The 27,047-nt window shown below is 41.4% G+C and overlaps 1 protein-coding gene across 1 annotated transcript in view; it reads right to left on the reverse strand.

Moving 5' to 3' along the window:
* ZNRF3 (zinc and ring finger 3) overlaps positions 1 to 27,047 on the reverse strand; it is a gene marked incomplete at its 3' end in the record, with an annotated part of 75,430 nt that overhangs the window by 18,457 nt on the left and 29,926 nt on the right. Inside the window, exon 2 of the mRNA XM_084272098.1 lies at positions 13,003 to 13,128. Coding sequence (XP_084128224.1) covers positions 13,003 to 13,128 — 126 coding nt within the window. The remainder of the gene's footprint in view (positions 1 to 13,002; positions 13,129 to 27,047) is intronic.

Raw genomic sequence — 27,047 nt, forward strand, 5'->3', positions numbered from 1 at the left:
GACCACAAAGATGTAGACAATATTCCCAGAGCTATGATAGAGAAAAGGTACAGATATAGTATGAGGTTGTAGTTGCCTCCTGCAGAGTTTATGTTTTTCTATTAGCACAGGATAGCTTTGATGGTGGAATAAGCATCAGGAGCCTGTGTTATCTGGGTTAACTTCTGCAGAGACTCTTGAGTTTTAAGGAGTGTTTGATTAAGTATGGACAAACCCAGGAAGTTCTATAGATGAAAGAAAGACCATTGGTTCTCAAATAAAATGCATGAATCTGCAGGCGTGGACAAACAAACAGATGTTGCCACTACCAGTTTGCCACTTGAGTCAGCTGAATGGCATTCTAACCCTGCTGAGGCCCTTAGCTTCTTTGAGAAGAGAGGTGTACCTTAAAGAACCCTATTAAACTGAGCACTGGGTATGATCCTCAGCCCCGTTCTGTGGATGGCAGCATTAGATTTTCAACATGACAGAAACGGCATCCCCTGAAGCCAGGTAATAAAATCCAAAGATGTTTTTTGATATGACTGTGACTTCTGCTTGGGGTAAAGGTTCTCTCTTCAAGTGTAATCTCCCATCAGGATGAAAACACGTGTATTTCATAAAGTTCTTTCCACCTTGATTCCCTATCACAGTACAGCAGGTTTTACAGCACTATACTTTGTACTGCAACAGGAAAGTACTCTTCTCTGGAATACTTTAGACAGCCCTTCCCATAATTAGGCACAATCTCATTAAGAAGGAGGAAACAGAAAACTGGTCAGAAAAATCTGTCTATGTTTAAACACTACTGCATTGGCTGCTAAAACTTCAACTCTAGTGAATATAACTATTGAGATGATTTTGAAAATACACCCAGAACACTATCTGCTAAAGTAAGCAAGGATATATGCTTCCTATTGACATGTGACTGTCCATAATATATTCAGTTAGCAGCTAATGTTGAAGGAAAGAAAATATGTTATCTCATTAGCAGAATAAAACCCACTTCTGGCACAGCTTCACAACTGAACTTGCAAAAGCATGGAACATCAGCCACAGGCACAAAGACACTCCAGTGGAACAATCTGCTGCAGTCTGCTTACCATGGAGAATCCTGCACAAACCCAGAGCACTGTGTCAAATACATGTTTTGATTATGATTGTCAAACCGCAAAACCTCTTTTCTCTCAGAGCTACAGAAAACACAGACAACAACTTGTGAGCAATGCAGGCATCCCTGTCTCTCTCCTATACTGCTATTGGGGTCAGTCAGTCACCAAAAATACACTGCCCCTTGAACCACCACTGCAGCTAGAAAGCCAGGCCACAGGCCAATTCTGCAGGGCAGAGGAGGAAGGAGAAAAGGACATCATCTACTTTGCAAACAGCAGAAGTTACAAATTAACCAACTGATGCCTCAGCCCTGTTAATGTACAATTCCCTGGTAATTCCAGAAACTAAGTTAAGCGAAGCTGAAGTAGGATGGCATTTAAAACCCTTCTGAAGATAGGAAAAGGAACTTTCAGATTTTTGTCTGAAAGCAAAGGCAGAATATCACAAGGTGACAGTCAGATCCCTGGGTGTCACAACGGCACAAACAGCCTTCCCGACTGGAATACTCAACCTCTCTGGCAGTTTAAGACACAGTTCATACATTTGCCCAACAGATACTGCATTATATATATGTTTTACATCAACCTTCCAGAACCTAAAAGGGGCCTAGAGGAAAGATGGAGAGACTGTTCACTAGGGAGTGTACTGTAGTGACAGGAGAAGGGGAATGGGTTAAACGCTGGATGGGGCTCTGGGGACCCTACGCTAGGAGAGGGTATCCCTGCCCGTGGGCTTTGAGGTCCCTTCCCACCCAAACCAGACTGTGATTCTATAGCTCTACATGGCGTTATGACAGTCCCCTTATCAATTAAGGAGTATAGAAATAGAATGTGCAAAGCAGATTTTTAAATTAAAAAATAAGATCACAATTAAAATCCAGTGTACTTCTCTGTAAATAAAACAAAACCAAAAAACCCTAAAAACCAACCTTTAAAAAATATGTACTTCTAGTTTAAGAACAATATTACCTCTTGCAGTATACCAATATATACCAACGTGATCTCCATACCACTTGGTACTGAGAGGTTCTCTGATGGTTAAAATGTGGAACTAAAAAACAAAGTATGTTCCAGTCATAAACTAACTTAAAATTCTAAATTGGTACACATTTACATCAAAAGGGAAAACAACATTTTGTAAGAATTATATCTTGCATTTAGAACAGCAAATGGCAAAGCTTTCAAAAATTGTAAGTCTTGCAGGAATTCTATCCAATCTCAGTCAATGCAATGGGGAGGTTCCATCCTCCTGAGAGACAAACTTTCCCTTAGTGCAGAAAGTTCTTTTCAACAAAACAACGGTTTTGTGCCAAGGTTCTCAACCCACAGCTCTAGGTAAATATTGTATATATCTATTTTCAAATATAAGAAACTGATAGGAATGAAAAATCACAGTGCCTTCTGCTTAATATCATCTGTCTTGCTTAGCCTCATCCTCAAGCAGCTGCCTTTCATCCACAGGTTGGTATCTACTATAAACAGGGACATTTTAGAGATGACACAAGCATCACCCGAGGTGATGAAACAGTAAAACCAAGTCTCAATAGTGACAGAAAGTGCAATACTCTTTGCAGGGTTATTAAGTGTCTGCATGTAGTCTGAGAGAATATGTTCCAACAGACATCATATACACCAAGGTGAGTTACCAAGCAGCAAATGTATTTTCACTTCTACACATACTGGAGTTATGCTGCTGTAGCACATTAACCTGGAGGTTCTGTCCTCTCTGTCAGGGATGAGCACTGCATCCAAGACTACTGAATATGCATGCAACCCCCAGTCAGGGACTTTGGTCCTGAATGGAGAAAGGTATGTAGAATTCCCTTGGTGTCCAGTAGAATACTACCAGTTCAGTGACATTCTCCCTCTCCCTCTTTCTTTCCCTCTTTACTAGAGGGATCAGCTTGGAAAATAACTTCAGTATTAAGAAGAGTATTCCAGTCCATCTAGCAACTTTTCCATGGGCTGGCTAATATGACATGGACTTTCTTTCAAACAGTGATCCTTGGGTTTGGGTGAGATTAGTGTCAAGGTCCCAAACTGTGGTCAGCCCTTGCTGTTAGTTTGTTGATTCTTTTTTTTCTTTAAAAAAAAAAGGGGGGGGGGTATAAAAGAAGAAAAAAGGTGGAGAAGTTTTGTTACAAAGGGAAACTGGAAACTTCTCTGCACACAAGCAGAGACATGGCTGTATTGCACAGGCCTCAGGGTAAGGATTAAAGAAAAACAAAATAGAAACCCTTCCATCTCTAATTAGGGTCTTCATTTGCCAAAGAGCCATTCCACAGCGGGAGGAATTACATTCAGGCCGTTGCTTGGATAACGTCTCCCAGCAGGTTGGCTCCTCAGAGCAGGCTACTCCGAGCCAACAATTTCTGGTTACTTGGAGGCAAGCAGCCTGCATATTGTTTTAACTGGCCTGGCTTTTGCAGCCAGTTTTGCTGGAGAACAATCTTCTATTCAGAATGCAGAGATAAAAGCTTCACTTGGCTTGAATTTGTCCCCAGTTTCTTTCTCCCTTTCTTTTTTTAAACATGGGAATTATAGGTTCTGGAGTTTGCATTATTTCTCTTGTAGACATCAATGTTTTTCCCCCTCTAGCCACTTGATTCTTTGCCAGTGAAGGCTGCTGTCTGGAGTCCAGCCATTCATCAGCCCCTACCTCATCATTAACACTGTGGTGCTGGCGGTCACAGCTCATTGCTGGCGACAGGAAATCCTAACTTGCAAGAGGTTAACCACAGCCCATAAACAGCCAGGCTGGCTCATTAGTCCCTTACAGCCAGCTGAAGGGACCCTCTGGGAGTTTCAACACTGTTCATAGACTCAAGATTCTATGCATTCTGTGCTCTTCACAAATGTGTGTGTCCCCCTAAGCTCCGTATTTAGATCCCTGGGGCTAAGGTTCACCTTTTTTCCTACCTAAAGCTGACCAAGTTTTTTGACCGCTTTGAAAAATTAAACATCTGTGATGTGTTCTATTGGATCACCAACTGGACAAACGTTAACGAGCCAACAACTGATGCATTAATGCACTAGAATACATACCTGCTTTTGATAATTTTGGTGAGAGTTTCATATTCATATTGAGCATTTCTATGCAAATGTTGGTTAATATATAACTAATCTGTCTGGAGAATTCATACCACAAATATGTGCAGCTCTAATCTTCAAGAAATAACGTGCTAGACTCGCAAATGGCTGGGTTGGTGCTCCCTGTATTGACCAAAAAGCCCACTTCATACTAATTTTGAGTTCACAGGATGATAATTTGACTCTTTTGGAGTTGATTTCTTGAATTTAGTGTAAACATTAAATCATCATGTCCACCAAACAGGCACCTCTAGATAACATCCATCTGGCCAGTTTAGAGCTGGAAATCAGCTTCTGGCAAATTATGTCCAAGGAGTAGGATACTAAGCACAGTTTATTATATTTTATCTTTCAATCCTGTGAAAATCATTGCAAGTCATTCCCACTTTATGTCTGTAATTTCTTATGATCCACTGTTTTCTACCACTGCTGATTGTATCTGCCCATCTTACACTCCACGTATCAGAGTCCCTCTGATGCAGCTCTGGTTACATTCTCCAGTTCTCAAATTTCTTTCAAGGCCTTCCGTCTCAGTGTACCAAAATCAGCCACCTCCTCATCTGTGAAGTCCTAAATTACTCTATTCCCTGCTCCTTGATTTCTTCACATTCTGATCCACTTATCTGATTCTGCTTGCCAGCCTTCTTTTGTGATCACTTCTATACTCCCACATAGCTGCACTGACTTGCCCACTCATATTTCTGCCTCGAACTCCACTGTAGCTCTTCCTGCCACTGTGCATCTCTCCTGTGAGAGATACAGGTGAATTCTGCATGTAAAATAAAAATACCTCTCAATGTTTGAGAGGCTCACCAGGCACAGAATCATGAGGGGCAGAAAACATAAGAAACATAAAACATTTGTATGCAGGGTGTATCTTAAAAAAGTGTTCCTTAGTCTTTACTCAGCCTGGACTTCCATTTCATCTCACTGGGAGTTCAGACACAGCAAAGACTCCAGTAACACGTGTTGTGTAACAACAGCTGCTTCCTCAGCTTAAAGGAGAAAGCAGCTGTGTTCCACAGTTGGTTAGAAAGGACTGAAGATGGTGGTGGGGACTGCTAAGGACTCAACTCTAAAAGTGGACATTTATTTAAAGTAATCAATCCAACAACAGCAAATCTAAGGAGTGCCCAGAGGGAGAAACACAAGAGACAGCCTTTCTTGATGAATAGCTGTTGCTTTTCATAACTGCACAGTGAATACAAAAAGGAAGTTAGTAAAATAATACAGTATCAGATCACTGGCACTAGTTGCTAATGAAAAGGGCCCACCACCACCCATGAGTTAAACATGACAGATCTACTTCTGAAGTGCACAGCCTGATTCAGCCCTTGTTTGTCTATTCCTTTTGAGTGCTGCCCTCCTAGGCTTTGATCCAGGTCTTTTATTTCCTTTCACATCTTTCACTGTATGATTCCTACACAACATAAACCTTTCCTGTCTCCTGAATGTAATTGGCTTGCTTGTCAGTTTTCTTACCTGTGCTCAACTTTTCCCTTCTCTCCTCAAAGGGACTGCTGAAATTGAGGTGGAAAGTAGTCATGGAATGAGGGGATTTAAAGAGAAAAGATGTCAGAAAGATACATAAGAACTCAAGATTCAACTGTAGTGATGAAACTGCTCCTTCTTGCTGCATCTTCGTGTTCTCTGCAGCCAAACACTTTTACATGCAACCTTTCTTCCTTTTCCTTCCCAGTTGAAATCCCCTTTTCAAACTGTTAAAATTGGCTTGCTTTTATGAGTATGGTCTGTGGGGGATCGAAAGGGAGGCAAGGAGATCGGAAGCAGAAATACACTGAACTTTTGGCAGAGGCATTTTGCTCTATGCGACTGATTTTTATTTTTCTGTTCAAAAATATACACTTGTCCTGATCTGGAAGATTATGAAGAATGACTATTTCTGTCTGTGATAATGCAAATCCATCTTCTTTGTGAAACAACCTGTATTATCCCCTCTTCTGACCTCATCTATGCAATTCTGTTAGAACTCCAGAAACCATTATATCTATACCCTGTAGAGGCCTGATCACACTGCTAGCACTGAGAAAGTAAGAAACAAGAGTATCAAAAGATAAATGACACCAAAAATATTTGATAACAAGCACCACTACTATTTTTAAAAGATGTTTTATGGTTGTTTATAATGGATGTTAACATTTCAGGTGTCTTGGACATTATAAAAGATGATGAAGTGGGGAATAACAAGAAACAATCAGTACAGTATTACAGCACTTATCTTCTTCAGTACTTCAGGAAAATGGTAATTTTCTCTTTGTTCCTCAGTATATTCTTTAAAACAAATACAGTAAAAAAAAAAAAAAGATGCATGGCAGGGATTACAGCACTAAGACAATAGACCATGGAAATTTAAATTCTAAATGCAAGGTTAATGGAGACCAAAGAACATGACTGATTCAGAAGCTCAGTCTTTCACACTAGCCAAGAGGCTATTTTTCTGCCTCAAAACACATACTCTTTTTTCATTACAAAACAATGAGACTGATAAACAATGTAATTTATGTTTTGATCGGAGTTTTGTATGTTTGGCACGTGCAGTGTAGATCTATCAACTACTCCACAACCAAAGGAGCCTGGTCTCATTCAAGAAACTTCTCTTCTGCTTTGTAACAACTTCCTTCCTAACACAGAATGTCAGAGTTCAAAACAATCAATAAAGTTTCTACTGCTGAACAACGTTTATCAATCTGCAGGCTGAAATGCATTTAGGCTAGCGCTGCCATCAGGAAGACTAAACCCTTTACCCTCCTCCTTTTACTTACTCCTATCTCACCCGGATGCTATGCTGCCAATACAGTGAAACAAACCAACCAACCAACCAACCAACCAACCAGCCAGACAGCTTAAAAAAATCACCCATACTATTACTTTTCAGCCAGACCAATCAAATTTTGCTGTAAATTTTGACACTAACGACTCAAAATTATTTCCAAATGTTTTTAGATGCTGTTCACAAAGAAGAAACATGGGCTGACAAACAGGAGGCAGCAAAAGGTCCCCAAACTGTGGAGCAGATACCACAAGTGGAATGTCAGCTACTTCAATGGATGTTAAGTTTTCTTAAAGTGACAGAATCTTCCTTCTGCTGTATGAGGCACAGGAATCGTCATCACAGGGTGCGTTACTGAAGCTGCCACTACCTGTTGGAAAGTATCTGAACAAGCAAAGTTTGGGAACTGTTGATCAAAGGTTTTAGACAACTCTCTCATTCATTTTAGATCTCAATCTACTGCACAGCTCACTCCTAATTTCTGGAGAAGTTTAGCACAGACGAGCATTTTCTTAAATTCCATATGCATTTCTAAAACTGAACTTAATCAATTTCTACAGGAAATGATCCAAACTGTGTATAAAACTATTACTGTTACACAGAAACAAAACTTATGCTTACGTAGTCACTGCAATTCTGATTTGTACATAAAAAGATTAAAATTGACTTCCCAAAGGCCCTCATGTTCCTCGTCTTAAAACAGATCACTCTTTATTCAGGAGGTGACCTACCAACATAGCCCCATGATTTCTTGTTCAACTATCTTGTAAGAATCTTTACATTTTAAAGGAAGTTGTTAGACAAAAGATTAGGAATCACAGTTAACTGTTTAACGTAAGACTCGAGTTAGGATTATTTTAGCTCCAACCTAAGTAGGATAATCATAACAATGATGTGGCAAAACAAGAGATTCTTCTACTTTGTGCAAATTTTTTTGCAAATAAACTTAAAAGAGAGAAAAGAAGTGAATGGATACTGGAAGAACTGTTAGGAATTTCCTCATATTACAGACTCCTTTGATCTGAGGAAAACAGGAAGCTGTAGTAGCAGGGACATCCTCTCTTTGTTAAGTTCTACTCAGATGCACATCCTCAAATACACACATCCTATTAATACAGGAGAAGAGTCCCTTCAGCAGTCCTTGGAAGATAAGCAAGAACAATATCCAAGCCTAAAGAAAGGGAAGAAATGCTACTTTTAAGCAAATCTTCAGCATTTTCTCACTATCTACCCTGTACCGAAATAATAAACAACAGCATTGTTGGCTTGTACTTCACTTGTCCTCACGGTTGTCATTTGCTTCAAAAATGGCTGGGGCGGGGGAAGAACAGGGAGACCAGATATTGGAACGTGCAGGCCACATGCAGGCCCTGCCACCACAATGCAGGGGATGCAGGCATGCAACAGGTATTGTGGGCTGCGAGGCTTTTCCCTTCATCCAGGGCAAAGTTGCGGTGCTGGAGCACGTGTGCTGGCAGGCAGAGCAGGGGTCTCATTGTGCTGGGCAGGAATTCCAGGGGGGAAAAAGGTTCCCTTTGAAGCGCATGGCACCGGGAGCTTCCCAGTGACCATGGCAACGGCCCAGTGGGTTCCCAGCCTGAGAACCAAGTTCCTAGAGCCATGCCTCAAAAACAAAAAAAGTCTGAAAGAAGGAAGGGGGAGGGCGGGGGCGGGGATCTGGGGGAGAGAAGCTGGAGCAGAATTAGCCTGGCAGAAACTGAGCGGCTCCCTGGTAGGCAAATCCAGCCAATAATGCTGGTCGGGTTCACAAGGTTTCCTTTTCATTTCCAAAGCTTTCTTCTTCCTCTGTCATTCCCCCTCCAGCCCTATTCAGGAGCTCATGAGATCAGTAAACCCCAGGCCTTTGCTTTGCCTGCATGCAGCATTGCCTCAAACAGGCCTGCACTGTGATCAAAGGCGATGTTAAATCACAGCTGCCACACACACCCCTTCCCAATCAGCCTCCAGTTTTTACGGGCGGTCTAACAAGAGATACATTTTTTTAAACTCTTTCATTTCCATTGCACCATATAAATCTGACCAAGAAGGATGAGCAATTAGAAAACCTATATGGAAATGGATGCATTAAATTCTGTACAGCTACCAGTCCTATTTAGCACATGGATAAACAAGTGGAGTGAAGCTTCTGAAAACACAGACCAGGTTTTTACTAAAAACAAAACAAAACAAACCCCAAACCAAACACAACCAACCAACCAAAAAATAAAATAAAAAACCCACCCAAACCCAAACCCCACCTCAAGTCAAAGAGGACCATAACAACTAAAACCAACAGTAAGATTAAACACATACATCTTTGTTCCAGACTTGTCTGTCATGGAATTTAGCTCTACTAACAGCTTTTAAGTAGTCCTGACGTTCTACTTCCCAACGTTCCAAACTTTCTACAATATCATCTCTATTTTTTCCTCTACTATTAAATGAAACAAAACCTCATAATTTATTCCTTCATATGTGCATATGCATTCCACCATACAGACACAAGCAATAACCTTTCTGCTTCTATCACTACATGGTTCAACGCAAATGTTCACCAGTTTCAGCAAAACTATTTTAAAATGTCTCCATTAAAACAAGATTTACAAAATCTTTTATTGTTTGAGCTATTCAGAGCTTTTAAACAGCACCACTTATGACAGGCTTAAGCTGACAAGATTATCCATTCCTTATATATCTAAGACAGACAACATAATTGTCAGCTGAGCCAGCACAGCAGGATATCCAAACTAACTTTCTCAGTATAAAGTGTCCAAGTGAAAGGGAACTGCCCACATGTGCCATAAGCTGGAGAGGGGAGGGCATACACAGATACCTGCCCTTACAGAGTCTTTATTTTGCTCTAAATTGTTGAGGCAGATTTTCAATTACACCCATGACGATTTTAAAAGTCTCTTAACGTCTCTCACCTTCCTGGCACAAATTTTATATCTACTATCAAATAAATATATCAAATTGATCCAACCACATCACTTTCTTAACATACAAGACTTGGCTTTAATTTCACAGAATGGCTTCCAAAGGCATTAAGATCTAAGAATAAATACTAGAAGATAGATCACAATGGCGATTCCAGCGTTAGGAAATACAGAGGAACTGAAAAGGGGAGATGTCTCTGCTTACAGCAGGTGGTATAATATGTCACACAGTCAGGATTCACTAGACATTCCCATGGTCTAGAAGTTTGAATGACCTATATACTCAATTTTACACACTCTACTACATCTTCTAGGAGGTAGGAATATTTGCATTCAGTGCAGTCTTATTGTTACCCACCTGAGTCTTTCATGCAGATGTTTATGTAACAAGGGGTTGCTTTGCTATTTATGTTACTTGCATAATATCTGGATATCAACAATTCCAGCAAGGCTGAAATGCAACACTTCATATATCCCAGAGGCCATTAACCTTCTGAAATGTTGCATCGCCCCTGCATCTTGTAACATCCGCATCATCTCTACAGCTGGGCAGACCTACTTTAGAGAATTATGGAAAAGCGAGAGCTTATCACAGCTCTGCTGAAAGATAAACACAGTATTTGTCTGGAAGATCGAATAGTGCCGGTCAAGCCACCTTGGGGGCAGGATAAATCGAACTAAATGAGAAACAAACAAGTAGGCTTGCACTCTACTTCTTCCTCCTTTTCTAAATGAAGGAAGTTCTATTTCCTTTCCCCGTTCAAGGCCACCCTCCCCCATTTTCTTTTCCTTTCCCTTTCCTTTTATCTTTTCCTTTCCCCTCTCCTTTTATTTCCTTGCATTTCTCTTTTCCTTGCCTTTTCTTTTTCCTTTTCACTCCATTTTTCCTCTTCACTCCTCTCATCTCCCTATGTTTTCTTTGAAGACAAACAGCTGTGAAATCCTAAAGCCAATCCAAAGACATATATACATATGGATCAGGTTTGATACTTACACAGGCAAAACAGTTTACAGGACAAACTTAATAGTCATGTACCCCTTTTCACACCAAATTGCATGGAAACCAAACTTCAGAGAGCCATAAAATCACAATGCAATTTGTTCCCACTGGTAAGATAACCACACTGATTTAATTGTCAGCCCTGCTAGAAGCTCATGGCTGATGTTCCTGCCTCTATCTTCATTCAACACTATTTCAAGATTTCTGAGAAGTCCTAAATCAGAACATGACTTGAGCATATGGAGGACTGAGCAGAAAGGTTGCAGAGAAAAGATGGAGAGAAGAAACGACAGCAGCAAGCATGAAATAAGGAAAAGATATTTCAGGAAGAGAGGGATGACTGGCAACATGAAAATAAAGAGCAAGGAGCTGCATAAGTTGCTGAGAAGCAAGTATTGCCTAGAACATCAGCCAGTCTTTTTTCACCTGTTAAAATTACTGCAGGTAAACTGACACACAGGAAAGACTGTGCCCAAACTCTCTGGACACACCATAAGCAGGATGAAGTCACATTGCTGTCATTATGCATCAAAGTAGATGTTCCAGAGCTCCTGACGCAAAGCCAGGATCTTCTGTTAGGCAGGCCAAGCGGGAAGCAAGGATCAGCAGATACTGAGGTATACTCATTCTAGAGATTAATGCAGCTTTTGGACATGGGGAGTACAGAGGACACTGCAAGATTTGGTCAGGGAAGCAATGTCACTATGTCAGGAAGCACTTACAACATTTGTTTTGTGCAGCATATCTATGGTTTCCACTTATTTCAACTATTTCGCACACCTACTTCCTCACATGCTTTTCAAAACCATTCATTTCAGAGAGGACTGAGGAGGTTCCTTCCCCAAGACTCAACTTATTCCTGAAGTTTACTTATGGATTACTATGCATCTTTCAGTACCCAATCTTCTCTAGTTCATATCCTCAAAGACCTTATACTCAGATTTTGTCTTCCAAAGAGTAAAGAAGCATCAACTGGAATTTCTGCGAAACAAAACCAGTATTCTAAGCTAGAAAAGAAGTTGTATTGTGCTGAAATTCAGGGGAAAGGGCAGTCACTTCTTAGAGAGATGTTTATTACCATGTACCACAAGCTAAACATGCAGCAAATTTTAAGACAAGCATATGGGTTCTGATTTCCTTTGAAATGCAGGAGGTTTAGAAGAGACCAGTGACCTACAAAATGTCAACCTAGGATTTTATTTTCGTCCACATATACTACATTTTCAGTGCTCACCTGAAGTCATCAAAGTCTCAGCAATCTGAGCCAGACTGATTTTAGAATGAACCCCAGAGATTTTATGTGTTTTTAACTATTCAGTTACTCGTAGAACTTGTGGCGTATGCTCTTTTCACACACTTCCGACTTCTCTAGTCTTCAGATGTCAGCATGTAATAACCTCAATACTCAAAAATTCTAAGCTGAAAATAAAAAAAGGACAGCTTTCTGCTTTCCTTTTTAACATATTTGGCAGCATTAATGATATCTTACTGACTTCACCCCATAAAACAAAGGGAAATGTTTTGCCAGGAATTCAGATTCCAGAGGCCATATTCCACAGGGAGAGTCCAGGAAGATGAAAATCTTTATTTCTTTGAGCACTACAGCAAGATACACTTGCTATTAGAGATATCTGTCCTGCAATTAAAGCAAAGAAATCTCTTCTATGGTTGAAGATTCCACTTCCCCCCACCCCATAAAGGAAATTAATATATGTCTTCTGAGAAAATGGTATCTAAGGAAAACCAATAGAATGCTTTCATTTTGACTGTTTTTGATAAGGAGCTTGCTCTGATGGAGTTAGCGTTACACTTGTGGTTCATGCTATTTCTACTCCAATAGTGTTTCTGTTAAACAGCCATTTTTGCAGAAGTCTTTGCTGGGTTCCTACAGAGCTCTAAAAAGGAATGTGTTCACTCAGCTCTCCACAACCACCTCTATCAACTAGAATTATGACACTATATTTCTATGAAGCATACCATGTGCAAACAGACATAAACAGAATTGTTTTCTCTTATTTATTTATTTTTATCTGAAAGAAACCAATCTTTTCAAGAAACAGTTAATGAAGCATTTACTCCAAACTACCCCCTTACCTTTCCTAAGACAGTGAGACATGGCTTAGGCTCCAACTCTGGCTGTTCCAGTTTCACCACTCCTACCCATCCATATTCATATAGGTCTTCCTCATCGTTGCTATTACACAGTCCGAGTGGATGCATCTGAAATGGAATCAGAAAGAAACCTTCAGCCAATCAGGAGAACTAAAAAAAAAAGAAACACAGAGATTGCTTTTGAATACTTTAGTTTATAATAGATACACCCTTATTTATTAAAGTACGCCGGATAACCTGCAACATAAGACTGCACATACGGAGAATTCCATACATTTAAGTATGCTATCAGTGCAAAATCTTGGAATGTTATGTGGCCTCACTGCCATCTTACTCAGGAAAAACCACTTCAGTCACACTCAAATGTGACTGTGTACCCTGTTCTCAGATATAATTAAATACAAAGCTCCCCTCTGCACTGACATATGCTGTGTCAATTGAACTTCGAAACCACGACCCACATCTAAGAAGCTTCCAGTTCAAAATCCTTGAAATGTGCTGGGGCACTTTCCACATGCAAAGGGCAGGACTGAGACCACGACTGGGCAGCTTTTATCCAAGGTTACAGATCTGGATAGGTTGCTGAGAGCTTAAAATAAAATCAGAAAGAGCCCCACAAATTTTAAGTGGGTTAGTGCTACAAAGCAGACAAACAGTAAACCGACCGGGGAGGAACATTTTACTCTCTAACTTTATCACCTCAAAAAAGTCCTGATCATTAAAAGAAAACGCCCACCTTTTGTCCTTCCTCCCTGTGTCCCCCCACATCTGCCAAGATAAGGCATCACAGCGTTATAAATCACAACATGAACAGCTCGGGATATACTGACTGATTTCTATACACTGTCATGAGATGGGAAGTGTTGGTCTTTTTTTCACAACCGTGTAAAAAACAGTCTCTACCCACTTTAGTCCAGAAGACATCTTGGAAGTGGCCAAGAGGAACAGGAGATTCCACAGCCCCTTTCCTCCAGAATACTGTTAACAGCTTCCAAATGTGAATAGCCCTTTAGATCACAGTCACCAAGCACACTGCATGTCCCTGGAAATCAGGGTAAGTCCAAAGCTGAAAGAGCCTCTCCCTTTCACAAAACCTGTGCTTCCTTAGTTTTAGAAACAAGTTTCTTTCCTGTATGAGGTATGACCAGACGAGACAAACATGAGAACTAGTCCGAGAGGAAACTACTGGATCATTTTGCTCCTCCTACCCAAAGAGGATAAGGAGACCCCTCAAAAGGTACTCATCATCTCTTTCTGACAATCCACTAACAACAGCCATTGTCCCTGTGGTTCTCCATGACAGAACTGCCACACTCTGACTCCTGTTGTATGAAAAAAATGATATGCAGCTCCCAAGATCATAAAGGATGGCTGCTCCTATAGCGTAGCTTTGCAGAGCTCCTACCTTCCTGTCAGATAAAGGTAGCATATCCAGTATGTTCTCACTTCCAGCAGAAGTGTATGTTGTCCAAAGACTAGAGGAAATTCTTGATAGGAAAACCCTCTCACTCACTCTACCAGATCACCCAAGAAATAAATATCTGAGAACCTGTATGCATTAGGAAGGGTTCAGAGAACATCATGTGCTTACATGCCGTGGACAAAACATGTGTGACAGTATTAGCTACCATCTTCTGAGGCGTGTGTATCATACCAGGCACTAACTCTGAAATACAAAGACTGAATTTTGGAACACAGACTAAACCCAAGACCAATATGTGCAACTAAATGAGCTGTCTCTTTGAAAAGCTGCACAGGACTTCAAATTGAACGTGGAATAAGAAGCCAGAGTGAAGAACGGGTAGGAATGAAGAACTGTACGAGATCTGAGAAATACCAATTATTTTTCTGGCATGAGGTGACTTCTCCTCAGCATCTACTGATCATTATGTGGCATTATCAAACTCCTTTTCCAGATACCAGCAATTAACTTCTTGAACCTAGTCCAGAGAATTTCCTAGGAAGTTTCTGAACTCTGTTGTGATGCAAAAACCTAAAAGGAATCCCAGGCAAGTTTGTCAATAAACTTTATTAAAAAAATAAGCAGGGACTCATCTCCTCAGCACAGGACCTAAGACATTCACGCATAAGGGAAAGAAATTTTCAAATTCTTGTCCAAACCCATGAACTGAACCCACTCAGAACATACATTTTACTCAGAAAGCATAGCAAGGTTGTACTGTGAATTGGTTACTAGAAGAAACCTGTGCTCTGGCTGGGAAAGAAAAGCAAACAACTGCACGGGAGAATTCTCCTCCAACATGACCATGCTGGTTACTACCACTGCTTTGCAAGTGCAAATGTGACCACAACAAGTGGATTCCGTTTTGCAGTCCACTGACCCAGGCATAGGATGTCTACCTTATACTTCCTACCAGTGCATAGAAGACTGAAGGAGGGAGAAAACCAAAATTTATTAAACGACCACACAATAGCAAAATGTACTTGTATATGAGAAACCTCAAACCCAAATGCAAAACCCAGTGTAAGCAGTAAGCAAAAGTAACACGGTGCCGCAGGGTCTGTGCTGGCAAATGCAGAGAACTTACTAGGTACATCTCTGCAGGCTACAAACTCCTGAGGATTTTGTTGCATCACACTGGAATCTCACCAGAGTAATTAATGAAACAAATTACATTATGCCAACGGTACTCCCTCAAAGTCTGTGCTTCAGGAAGGGGCAACTGACAAAAATATTGCATTGTACAACTAAAAACATGAGCATTGCAAAGCCAAACTGTTCCTAGACTGTTCTGGTGTATCTGAACATCTACAGGACCAACACAAATACTCATATGAGGGATGTCAAACACATTAATCATCAGCTCTGTGTAACCAGTGTCAGCTCTTTCAATAAAATAACTTGGCTTAAAATTGCACTGGGGGAGATTTAGGTTAGGTATCAGGAACAATTTCTTTACTGAAAGCGTTGTCAGGCATTGGAAAAGGCTGCCCAGGGAGGTAGTGGAGTCACCATCCCTGGGGGTATTTAAAAGGCATGTAGATGAAGTCCTTAAGGACATGACCTAGAGGTAGACAAGTCTGGGTTAGGCTATGGTTGGACTCAATGATCTAAAGGGTCTCTTCCAACCCAGGTGATTCTATGACCTCTGTTCCCACCCTCTGGCTTCTCTTCCTCTGGGTTCCTCTTAGATTTCTGTGACAGCACTGTTCTCTTCTTTCTGTGGGCTCTTGTTTGTTCACATTGTTCAGATTTCAGGTTTTTAATGCAGACCATTTAGATCTCCACTCAAACCAACTTCTCCATCAACCTCACCCTCAGCTCCTGCCTCATGGTTACACTACCACCGGTAATCTGATCACGTTCCTCAAAATTCTGTCCCTACCATACCTGCCAACAGAAGACTCAGATACTTTTAGGTACCCAGGCCCTTGGTGTCTAGCCACCACTTCCAAGCTCTAGGTATCATTTATTTCTTCCAACTCAATCCCTCATGAAAGCTTCTTCTAAGGGAAGACATTGATCTCCTTCAACATCTTGCTGACAAGCTGCTAAGATAGCTGGACCACAAAATGGTGGAAAACTGGCTAAACTGGCTCAAAGTCTGCAATTACCACAAATAGTGGTGGTTAATGGCTCAAAGTTGAAGTGGCAGCTGGTCATAAGTGGAGTTCAGAGCCTTTGGAGTTGATACTGGGTCTGACAGAGTGGGATAGAGTAATACAAAGCAGTCCAGGCTGCATGTGATCTGACTGGCTGCAGCACAGCTCTGCTGACGAAGACATGGGGCTTCTGATGGAGAGCAAACTGAATCCGAGTATACAGCTGAGGCTGCACCTGGAGCACACGTGTATAGCCAGCAGGTCAAGGAATGTGATTATTCCACTGTACTTGGCACTTGTTAGACCATACCTGTATAGCGTGTCCGTTTTTGGCTGGAGAAGGTCCAGCAAAAGGACACCAACATGATAAAACGTTTGGAGAAATTGGCATATGAAAGAAGTTGAAAGAATTCCACTCATTTAGCCTAGGGAAGTGCAGACTCCAGGAGATCTAATCAGTCTTACAGGTAGCTACAGAGAAGACAGAAGTAGTCTTTTTACGAGGACAAGAGGAAATGGCATCAAGTTACGACAGGGGAGGTTTACATTGGGTATTAGGAAAAGCATCACAGAGACGGTTGTTAGGCCTTGAAATGGGCTGCCCAGGGAAATGGTGGAGTCTCCATCCCTGGAGGTATTCAAAAGACAGTTAGATGTGCTGTTGAGGGACATGGTTTACTGCTAGATGGCAGGTTATTGTGATGGTTGGACTTGTTGATCTAAAAGGGTCCCTTCCAACAAAGACAATTCTATGATTCTATGAGGGCACATGATGACTAGACAAGAGATAAAACGCGCAGGGATACTCCAAGGAAAATTCTGTTTAGATAAAAGGAAACAAGTCTTCACCATAAGAACAGGTTCCCCTGAAAAGTGGTTGAACATTCACCACTGGAAATATTCAAGATTTGGCAAGGACCTGGGTAACAAGGATGCTAAGGATGTGCTTTCAATACAAAGGTGGATCTGATGATCTTCAGAAATTCCACTGAGCCTAGACTTACATATTGTTCTTTGATTTTAAGTTCCATCCTACAAATCAAGTTAAAAATAATTTGCAAAAGCTATAGTCTTGCCACCTGCAGTTTCAGCAAGCTATTGTTAGGCACATAAAAAAGGTTGAATACACATATCCCACTAGACATGCAACTGGTTTACGAAAAGGCATCCCATTAAACAAAATTTTATTTCTAAAACTACCAGACTAAACAGCACGTAGAAGAACTCAGTAGTGTAAAAATCTCCAGTCCTCTGCAGAGATTCAATCCTCACTCACTGTCAATGGGAAAGAATAAATGAAGAATCATAGATGTGACAGTGCAGGAGTGAAACTGAGACGAAATTTGTCAATATTAAATTCAGTTTCCACAATAACAAAACTGCAAAGACAGGGGAAATCTTGGAGAATAGAACTGCCACTATCTGGTTCTGTACCTTCTTCCAAGTTGGCTGGTGTTAGACAATTTCAGACCACATACTGGACCGCAAACCAATTGTCAAATTCTGTACAGCTGTTTGCATGTATTGCAGCTGGGGGGGTGGGAGAAGGCTGGTTCACTCACACTATTGATACAGCTGTCACAACGAACTGAATTAACGCACACTTGGTTTTGGAAAGTTATCTGCAAAGCTGATTTCCACAGGACACATACAAGAACTCTGGAATGAAAGTGATGGATTTCAAGTTTCCTCAGAAGATTGTGCTCTAGATTTTACCTTTCGCTGGAGAGATAGTATTTTCTTAGCATCAAGAGCAAGTGACTGTATTAGGTACGATACTGCTAAGACAGCTTCTTTCTACACCTAACAGAACAGCTAATCTCTGCTCTAATTTTCCTCACCTGTTGTCTTAGATGTACACGATGCGTGTTTAAGATCACCAGGAATTATTCATCGTCATCAAAAATGTTTCTGATGCCCCAAAACCAAGGTTTGACCCTAACCAAACCTGACAAGTCAGTAAAGGCAAATATGTACACAATCCAGAATAGTGGCTCGCCAAAACAGCAGACTTTATGAAACTGTAGGAAAAAAAATTGCCTGAGAAAACAAAGTTATGATGATGCATCCACTTGGTCCTTGATCCTATTCCTGCAGAACTAGACCTTTCCTGAAGAAGACATTTCCTCTGAAGCAGGTTGCCTCAAATTTCGTGTTTTCACATAGTATTTTTTGTTTAGTAATTGGCTTTAATCTGAACCTTTCAGTGCCCTCAGATGAGGAAGCTGTCAGATATCATGACTGTAGTAAGAAATGAAGTAAGAACTTCGGGCGAGTTACCAGTTTCCCACTCCAAAGAATCAAGTGAAGGATGTCAAGTATTTTCACTTTACAGGTCAGAACAAAGCTATTGATTCTTCCACATATGAATGGAAACTAAGCAAAATTAAAAAAAAAAAAGAGAGAGAAAAAAAAACACCAAAAAAACCCAAAACACAGAGTACTGGCTCATATTCAATGAGAAATGTGGAAAAAACCTGTCAGAGCAACAAGGAGAGCTCAGCTCATCACATACACTGCCTTACATCAAGACAAGCATTTGAAACCGGCCATTCTGTGCAATAAAGTCTGTGCTTTGTCCAGCAGGAACTACAGATTTGATAGCCCTATGGCATGGAACAATTACCCATGCATTCATTAACTACTGAACACCTACCTTGTCTGTTATCTCTCAAGCCTACTTTCAACCAGCATCAGAACACAGAAAGAATGTCGGAATTTGGAATTTATCCAAATCATGTAAAATGAGCACCTAAAGTAAGAAAAAAATCTAGAGCTCACTCGTAGAACTGCTTCCATCTTCAATCTACTGCAGTGGCAAGACCAAACCTACCCAAACCTTTGCTACACACAGCAATTACTTAAAAGAAAAGTCTCCACTTTATTCATGTGTGAAAAAATTCAACTGTGACAAGGAACAGAGCAAAGGGCCAAAAAGTGGCCCTGGGTAGAGAGGAAAAATGCAGTAATTTAGAGAGGTTTCCATCAGGGCACAAAATAAGACTTTTTAGCACAGAGGCAAGACACCTGGCTAGCTTTCTCTAGTGAGAATGGACTGGACTGTGTGAACTATTCTGGTAGAGCTTATAGAGTAAAATAATTAGTGAGAGACACAAAACAGTCGAGTTAGTGTCAGCAACGCTCATTTCCTGCATTTTATCTGAAATTTTACTGTCTTGCCTATTGAAAGTGAAACTGCTTCCCAAAGACTACAGGAATTATTTTACACTCATTCTCCAGGATGGGCTCTCAGCTGACTGATTTCCCACTGCTTGTTGATACTCTTGTGATCTTCATCTTCAACATAATGCAGCTATTAATACAAATGCATCACCACAAGAATACTTACAAATACAGTGGAATGAAGAACTTAAACCTTCCCATCTCCATTTACTCTTCTGTATCAGCAGAGCAACCAGTTGCCAAAAAAGTGATTCAAGGTTCCCGACTGCCAGATTCCAACCCAGTATTACTAAAATTCCACCCGAAAGAAAAGGCTCAGGGTGTAGGTTCTCTGATCAGTGCTTTTTGGAAAAGGCATCAGCATAATGTGCCATTACAGATAAGCAATCCAAAACAGAAAGCATCTTTCAAGAACTGAAGAGTGGGTTTTTTTTAAAAAAAAAAGTTAGGAGTCACTATTGTCTCTGCAGCCTGATAAAACATGAGGTTATTGTGCTGAGTGCAGCTAGAACATTGCAGCCTTTTTTAAAAAGGTGAAGGCCAGAGGCATTTTCTCATCACCCTGTGCTCCTCTGGACCAAGCAGCTTTGCTGTGCAGAGGGGAACATTTGGCCTCTGGCGCAATAAAAAAAACAAACCACCATTACAGCACAGTTTTCCTTCTCACTTTCAGACTTTTTTTCTTTTTCTATTTTGAAGAGGAACATCCTGCCAAAAACCAAATCACCACAAAACGTAACATTATAGGACCTGAGCATTTCAGCGGTGTGCTTTTCTTGGCTATCAGTTGTGACCCTGCGGTTCGACCCAGTGGTTAGCATTGAACCCACAAGTGGCTTCCACTGAACTTCCCCTATAGCAAAAGCATCAAGCATTCCTGAAATCCTCTCTCAGTCCACTTTACTCCAGGAAGTATGCCAAAAGGAATGATGAGAAATCCATTCTATGCTACAATTAAATGTAAAAACAGAGACATGCAGTTGAACACATCCACCACTGGCAGAAAGGCCAGTCCTACATACAGCCCAAGATCATACAATCACAGAATCAATCCCTTCGGTTGGAAGAGACCTTTAAGATCACCAAGTCCAACCACAGCCTAACCCTGCCTAGTCCATGTCTAGACCCATCCCCGAGCACAATATCTAAATGTCTTTTAAAAACCTCCAGGGATGGTGGCTCCACCACCTCCCTCCCTGGGCAGCCTGTTCCAATACTTGATTACCCTTTCACTAAAGAAATTCTTCCTGGTATCTAACCTAATCTCCTCTGGTGCAATTTGAAACCATTTCCTCTCATCCAATCGCTTGTTACCTGAGAGAATGGACCAACCCCCCACCTCTCTACACCCTCCAGCCGTAAGGTATCCCCTCCTGGAAAAAGGAGCAGTAAACTTTAAAAAGCAGCCAGAGGCGGTTCTGCTAACTAGGGAACCAAACCTTGGCACTGCTCTAGATGATCAGGATGCCTGTCACCTGAAGTAAGAAGCTGCATCATTCCCCTCTGGTTGGCATCCCTTCTTCTGACAGAGGAAACCCCAACCTGTGACTCACAGAGAACAATTCACCTGTGCCATGGCCCAGCTTCAAACCCCTCCGGAGAAGAAAACTGCCAGCTGAAAGACATAGCTGGCAGCAGCATCATGCTTGCAGACATCCTCCTGCTAGGACTGCCCCAAGTCAGAGACGCTACAGATACCCACAGCACATGCAAAGGAACAGATGTGTATGGAACTGTAAATTCAGCACATCTGCATCAGATTTACTGCACAGGCAGAGAAAGATCAAGTGTGCTGCCCATGCTATACAGCTGAGTGATATACTACAAAGCATCTGGATGCTAATTATTCCAAACACTTTGCAAGGGAAGCTCCCAGCCCATTCAGACAGACAGCTGGCCTCTCCTTCCTTCAAAGGGTCTCAAGTAAGACTTCATTAAAAGATGTGCATATGCAAGGATAATTTGAGAGAGATTTCTTCTTTCAATAATCTAATTGCTTTGTTTACACTGACTTCTACCACAGTGTTGAAAGAGAAACAGGAACAAAGTCCTGTTTACGTTTTTTTTTTTTTTTTTTTTTTCCTCTTGAAATGGGTGGAAAGATCCTGGCTAAAGAAGCAGGCACAATGCCACTAAGGACAGAGGAAACAGGGAAAATCAGCAGTTAAGTGATACCTTCACAGATTACTTTGGCAGAAGGTGACTGCCAGTAGCTATATAGTGAAACTAGAGTTCTGGCTCTATATAGAACAAGACTGACCCCAAAAATTCACTAATGTCCAGAACTTTAGACGTAATCATAACTGGCTGGGAAAAGTAGGATTACCTTACATCTCATTAACAACTACATTTGTCCCATAGCACTCAAGTGGGGACTTAAAACTGGAAGTGTCTGGTCCGTGCAATACAATCTCCTCAGCTTAAGTTAGAGGCCTCATATGGAGTCACATGTACTTTGCAAATAAGTTTTCTAGTAGAACGTGGAGTAGAAAGTATAAAAACGCAGACAAACAATGTACAGCATAATGGGGTCTATTTGTTCAACCTCAGGGAGTGTTTGGGGCCCAGAAAAAAATGAAAGTGAATAATCAACAGCCAAAAAAAACCCCAGTTGATTGAAACGGGTCATGTTAGGAACCCTAGAAGAAATTTCCATTTGCATTCCCTTGCAAAAAGCACACACGATTCACGCTTAAAGAAATTAATTTGGCTGGGTTGAAAATTCCAAGACTGGTAGGAGGGAATTAAAAGACAGCACAAATATGTGCATGCACCAGAGAAGACAGTGGTTTATTTTACAAAAGCACATAGTTCTGTGAAAATCTTCGAGCTACTCATTTGCAGATTGTATTTTAGCAAGATCATTTAGCAAGCATGACCCAAAATTTCAGCATACTGTAAGCCTCTAGACCAGCAGTGACTGTTCATTATATGTGTAGACTGATTTGTGACAGTACAGTTCATTTTTCTGACACCTAATCTGGTCTAGACCCTGGCTTTCCAGGAAGTTCTTGATGTTACATGGAGTTTAAGAGCTGACTTCCTTCTCCAGAGTCCTCTAGAACTCCTGGCGAGAAATGACATTATTCTGTATTCTGCAGTAAGCAAGCATAGCTACTTTGCATGCATTCAGAGTTGTGGGGAATTGTGCTAGATTAATGGAAAAGGGTAGGGAAGGAGACGAGAAAGACAAGTTGGAAGTAACACACATTATTTCTGAAGTAGCCTTTAGTTTTAAAGAAAAAAATAAAGTAACTGCAACAGATGCCATGCATCAAAACAACATGCACACAAGAGGACTTGCAGAAGTACCATACGTGCCTTACGTCCTCTAGCTGGACTTGTGCAAAATGTTTGATACTGTCCCACACAACATCCTTGTCTCTAAAATGGAGAGATACGGGTTTGGCAGATACTCCACTTGGTGGATACAGAACTGACAGGACAGTCACACTCAAAGCGTTGCGGTCACTGGCTTAATGTCCAAGTGGAGACCAGTAACGAGTGTCATTCTGCAGGGGTTGGTACTGGGACCAGCACTGTTTAACCAGTGACGTGGATGTTGGGATTGAGTGCACTCTCAGCGAGTTTACTGCTGACATCAAGCTGTGTGGTGTAGCTGACACACTGCAGGGAAGGGATGCCATCCAGGGGGACCTGAACAGGTTGGAGAGCTGGGCCTGTGCAAACTACATGAAGTTCTACAAGGCCAAAGGCAAGGTCCTGCACATGGGCTGGCACAGTCCCAAGCACAACTACAGGCTGGGTGGAGAATGGTTAGAGAGCAGCCCTGAGGAGAAGGACTTGGGGATGCTGATTGATGTAAAGCTCCACACAAACCAGCAATGTGTACTTGCAGCCCAGAAGGCCAACCATGTCCTGGGCTGCATCAAAACCAGCGTGACCAGCGTGTCAAGGGAAGTTGATTCTCCCCCTCTGGGTCCAGCTCCAGGATTGTCAGTACAAGAATGGTATTAAGCTGTTGGAGCGAGTGCAGAGAAGGGCCACAAAGATGAGCAGAGGGTTGGAGCACCTCTCATTATGAAGACAGGCTGAGAGAGCTGGGCTTGTGGAAGGTGACCTTGCCCAGGGCAGAGGCTGGAACTAGATGGGCTTTTAGGTCCCTTCCAATACAAACCAGTCTGTGATTTTATGCCTAGACAAAAGTTACCTCCCTTAAAATAGTGATTTTATACTAGGAAATGAAGGAAGGGTAAAAAAAAAAAAAAAAAAAAAACAGTTCTCACATGGGCTGAAGGAAGGCTACAAAATGAAATCCAGTACATACCACAGTAATATCTAAGGTATACAGTAAATGCAAAATGGATTAGACTACACCACCCACATTACTAGCTCCTAGAACTAAAAGCACAGAGTTACAATCTGCATGGCCTACTTTTGCTCAGCTTGTATTAGAATAAACAAATAACATGAAGAAGATAGGTACTGAAAGGACAAACTAATGTTGAATTTCCTTTAGAAAAGTAGCAGATGGTACACTAACTTATCCCTGCCTTTGTCCCATAAAGTCACTTATTTCCAAGGGCATAATCCATTACTTTGAGTAGATTATGTATTTGGTTACTGCTTCCAGCTGATGCGAAAGGAGAGAGGCTTGGTTTGCTGGCCATTTTCTGAAGAGAAGATAATACTAAGAGATCCAGTTAAAAAGCAGTGTTTCAGATAAGGATGGACTAGTTACATGCATAGATCACAGATACCTCCAAATCCTTTTCTTCCAATTTTGGGTAGCATGCTGCACAGAGGTGCTCCAGCTGCATACACAGGCACATTCAAGTTATTTTCTTCATGTTTGCTGTGAAATACCCTCTAACATGTGCAACTGCTGACTTTATTCGGAAATCTCCAACGGCAATGTCAACTGACATTCTGCTCTCTACTCCAAGACACTAATAAAGCCTGAAGATACAGACCTCAGAGTGAAATGCTGACACAGGCAAATTAAAGTGATGTCGTCATTGAGGAAAAAAGCAGGAAAGGAGAAAGTATCATCTGTGTAAGTGTGAGCACTGTTAGTTACAGTGCTGCTCTGCACTAAAACACGGCACCTGTACACCTCGCACTGTAGTGAAAACTGTATTTATGCCTTGTTTGACCCCTGATCAATATGTGACTTCTTACCCTACCGCTACTTTTTCACTGTAAGACTCTCATGAAGGAGCTTGTCAGTATTTAGTAAAGCCTGGTTGTTTGGATCCCCAAAAATAGTCAGTGTCCACAGAAAATGCATCTCAGGCACAGGGCTGTAGCGCATGCATTTCACACCACAGCTTCTCCGAGAGGAGGGGATGTATTTTGTGCTTGCTGCCTGAGAGGGTGCACTCACTGGGGCCAAAGTAAGGGAAGAACGCCACAAAACATGCACACAGAGGAAGGCTGCCCTATAACTAAGAGCAATACTGTCCTTAAAATGAGGAGGGGGGGGAGGGAACTAATGCGAGTAGATTGTTACAGGAATAATGCAATGTCCTCTCCACAAAACTGATCAAACTTCCTTTGTCCTCTATACAAATGCCAAGCAGAAACTGCATTTCTGCCAGAAACTATTTTTTCATACGCAAGACATTGTATCCATATAGAGAGGTAAAAGCCACAGAGGGGAAAAAAAAAAGTTGAGAATGCAGAAAGGAGGCTTAAAACGCACAACACTTCATCCCATCCCCCCTCCCCTCATGCCAACTTCTCATCTATAATCCAACACAAGAGAGACAACAGGCAAACAGCAAGAGGTCATCTTCAAAGGGCTGGTTGCCAAGGGAAGCCAGTGGAAAGAGCGAAGGCATGTCCCTATCAAAGTCCAGCAGCTGTGAGAGAGCCACAGAGGTGCAGCTTCCCCTGGGGCTGCAATGAAATTCAGAGATGGAAGATAGTGCTGGAGCTGCTCTAGCCAGCAATGTAGAATGGGCAGCTTTGCACTTTGCAACCAGGAAAGCACAGGAGAGAAGGCTTATGATATTTTAATCCTTCTCTCCATACATTTTTGCACTTCAGATACTTGAACTACTGTTTAAACTCACCAAGATAGATCCCACAGAATCACTGCAGCAAGAGGCAGCACCAAGGATCTACTTCCTGATCAGTGCAGAATTAAAACTTGGGTTCTGTGATTATAAGCAGAACAGACATGTAGTTTCATTACTTCTCACAGAAGCTACATCTTCAGAGTTGCAGCCTGGGACACTGTCCCACAATAAAAACTGCCTGCAATTATTACCCAACAAATCATGTACCTACTACTAGCTATCTGCAACATCTGCATAAAATAGATGTCAACAGCCACAGATTTGGATTCTTGGAATTCTCAGAACTTTGTGTTAAAGGAACACATGATGATCATATGTAAATTTAAATTCCTAGTCCTCAAATACAAGAAAAGAAGCTGCAAATGCAAACTATGAAATCTAATAGATTAGGTAAAATCAGAAAGGAAAACAGAAACAGAACTGCTCCTTCATGAAATTGAAATTCTGACTTTTGTAGGTCCCAGAGGGTAGGGGGCTACTCTGTCTTGGAAAAAATATTGTCAACCTCCCCTGACAAGCGGCTTAAGTAGCTCAAAGTGCCTCAAAATACAGTTATTGACTTACCAGGTAATGAGAAGACAGAAATAATGTCATTGTATTTACCTCCCACCTCATGCCCAGAATCTTCCCCAAAACACATAAAGCACACAAGTAGCTGGCATTTGCTGAGAGTGAACAGGCACGCTTCTTTAGCATGCATTTTGGAGCATGAAGTTTCAGTGGACGTCAGCAGACACCAGGGGCTGGCATGAAAATTCAGATGGCACCGTTACACGGTCTGAGCAAATCCTCTGGGTTGCAATAAAGGTCAGTGGCAAAGAAGGTTGTCATATTTATAAATTTCTTGATTACAACCTTGAGTGAAAGCCAGTCTGGAAGCATCACCGAGGAAGCAAAAGACATATCAGTGTTACAGTATTAGACCTGCATTCCTGTTTTTCAAGGTTGAAACGTAACAATTCATACCCTAAAGATGCACCCAGTTTCTTAGGTCAGTGTATGAATTAATCTTTGAATAATCTAAGATTCTATAAGCCATATAATCTCTGGCTAGCAGAAGTTCCTTCTGTCTGTGCCTCAGAAGATACTCACAAAAGTTTCTGAATATGATGAAAGTAATGATGCCCTCCATTATGGCAAAGCACATTTAACAGCCTGAAACAGAATACTGATTTTGCATCTTTCAAAGTGATGTGCTAGAGCTGATTGGAAAAAAGAAAGCCTGTTGTCAGCAGA

The sequence above is a fragment of the Gallinula chloropus genome, assembly GCF_964237585.1.
Source record: "Gallinula chloropus genome assembly, chromosome: 17".
Classification (NCBI taxonomy): Eukaryota; Metazoa; Chordata; class Aves; order Gruiformes; family Rallidae; genus Gallinula; species Gallinula chloropus.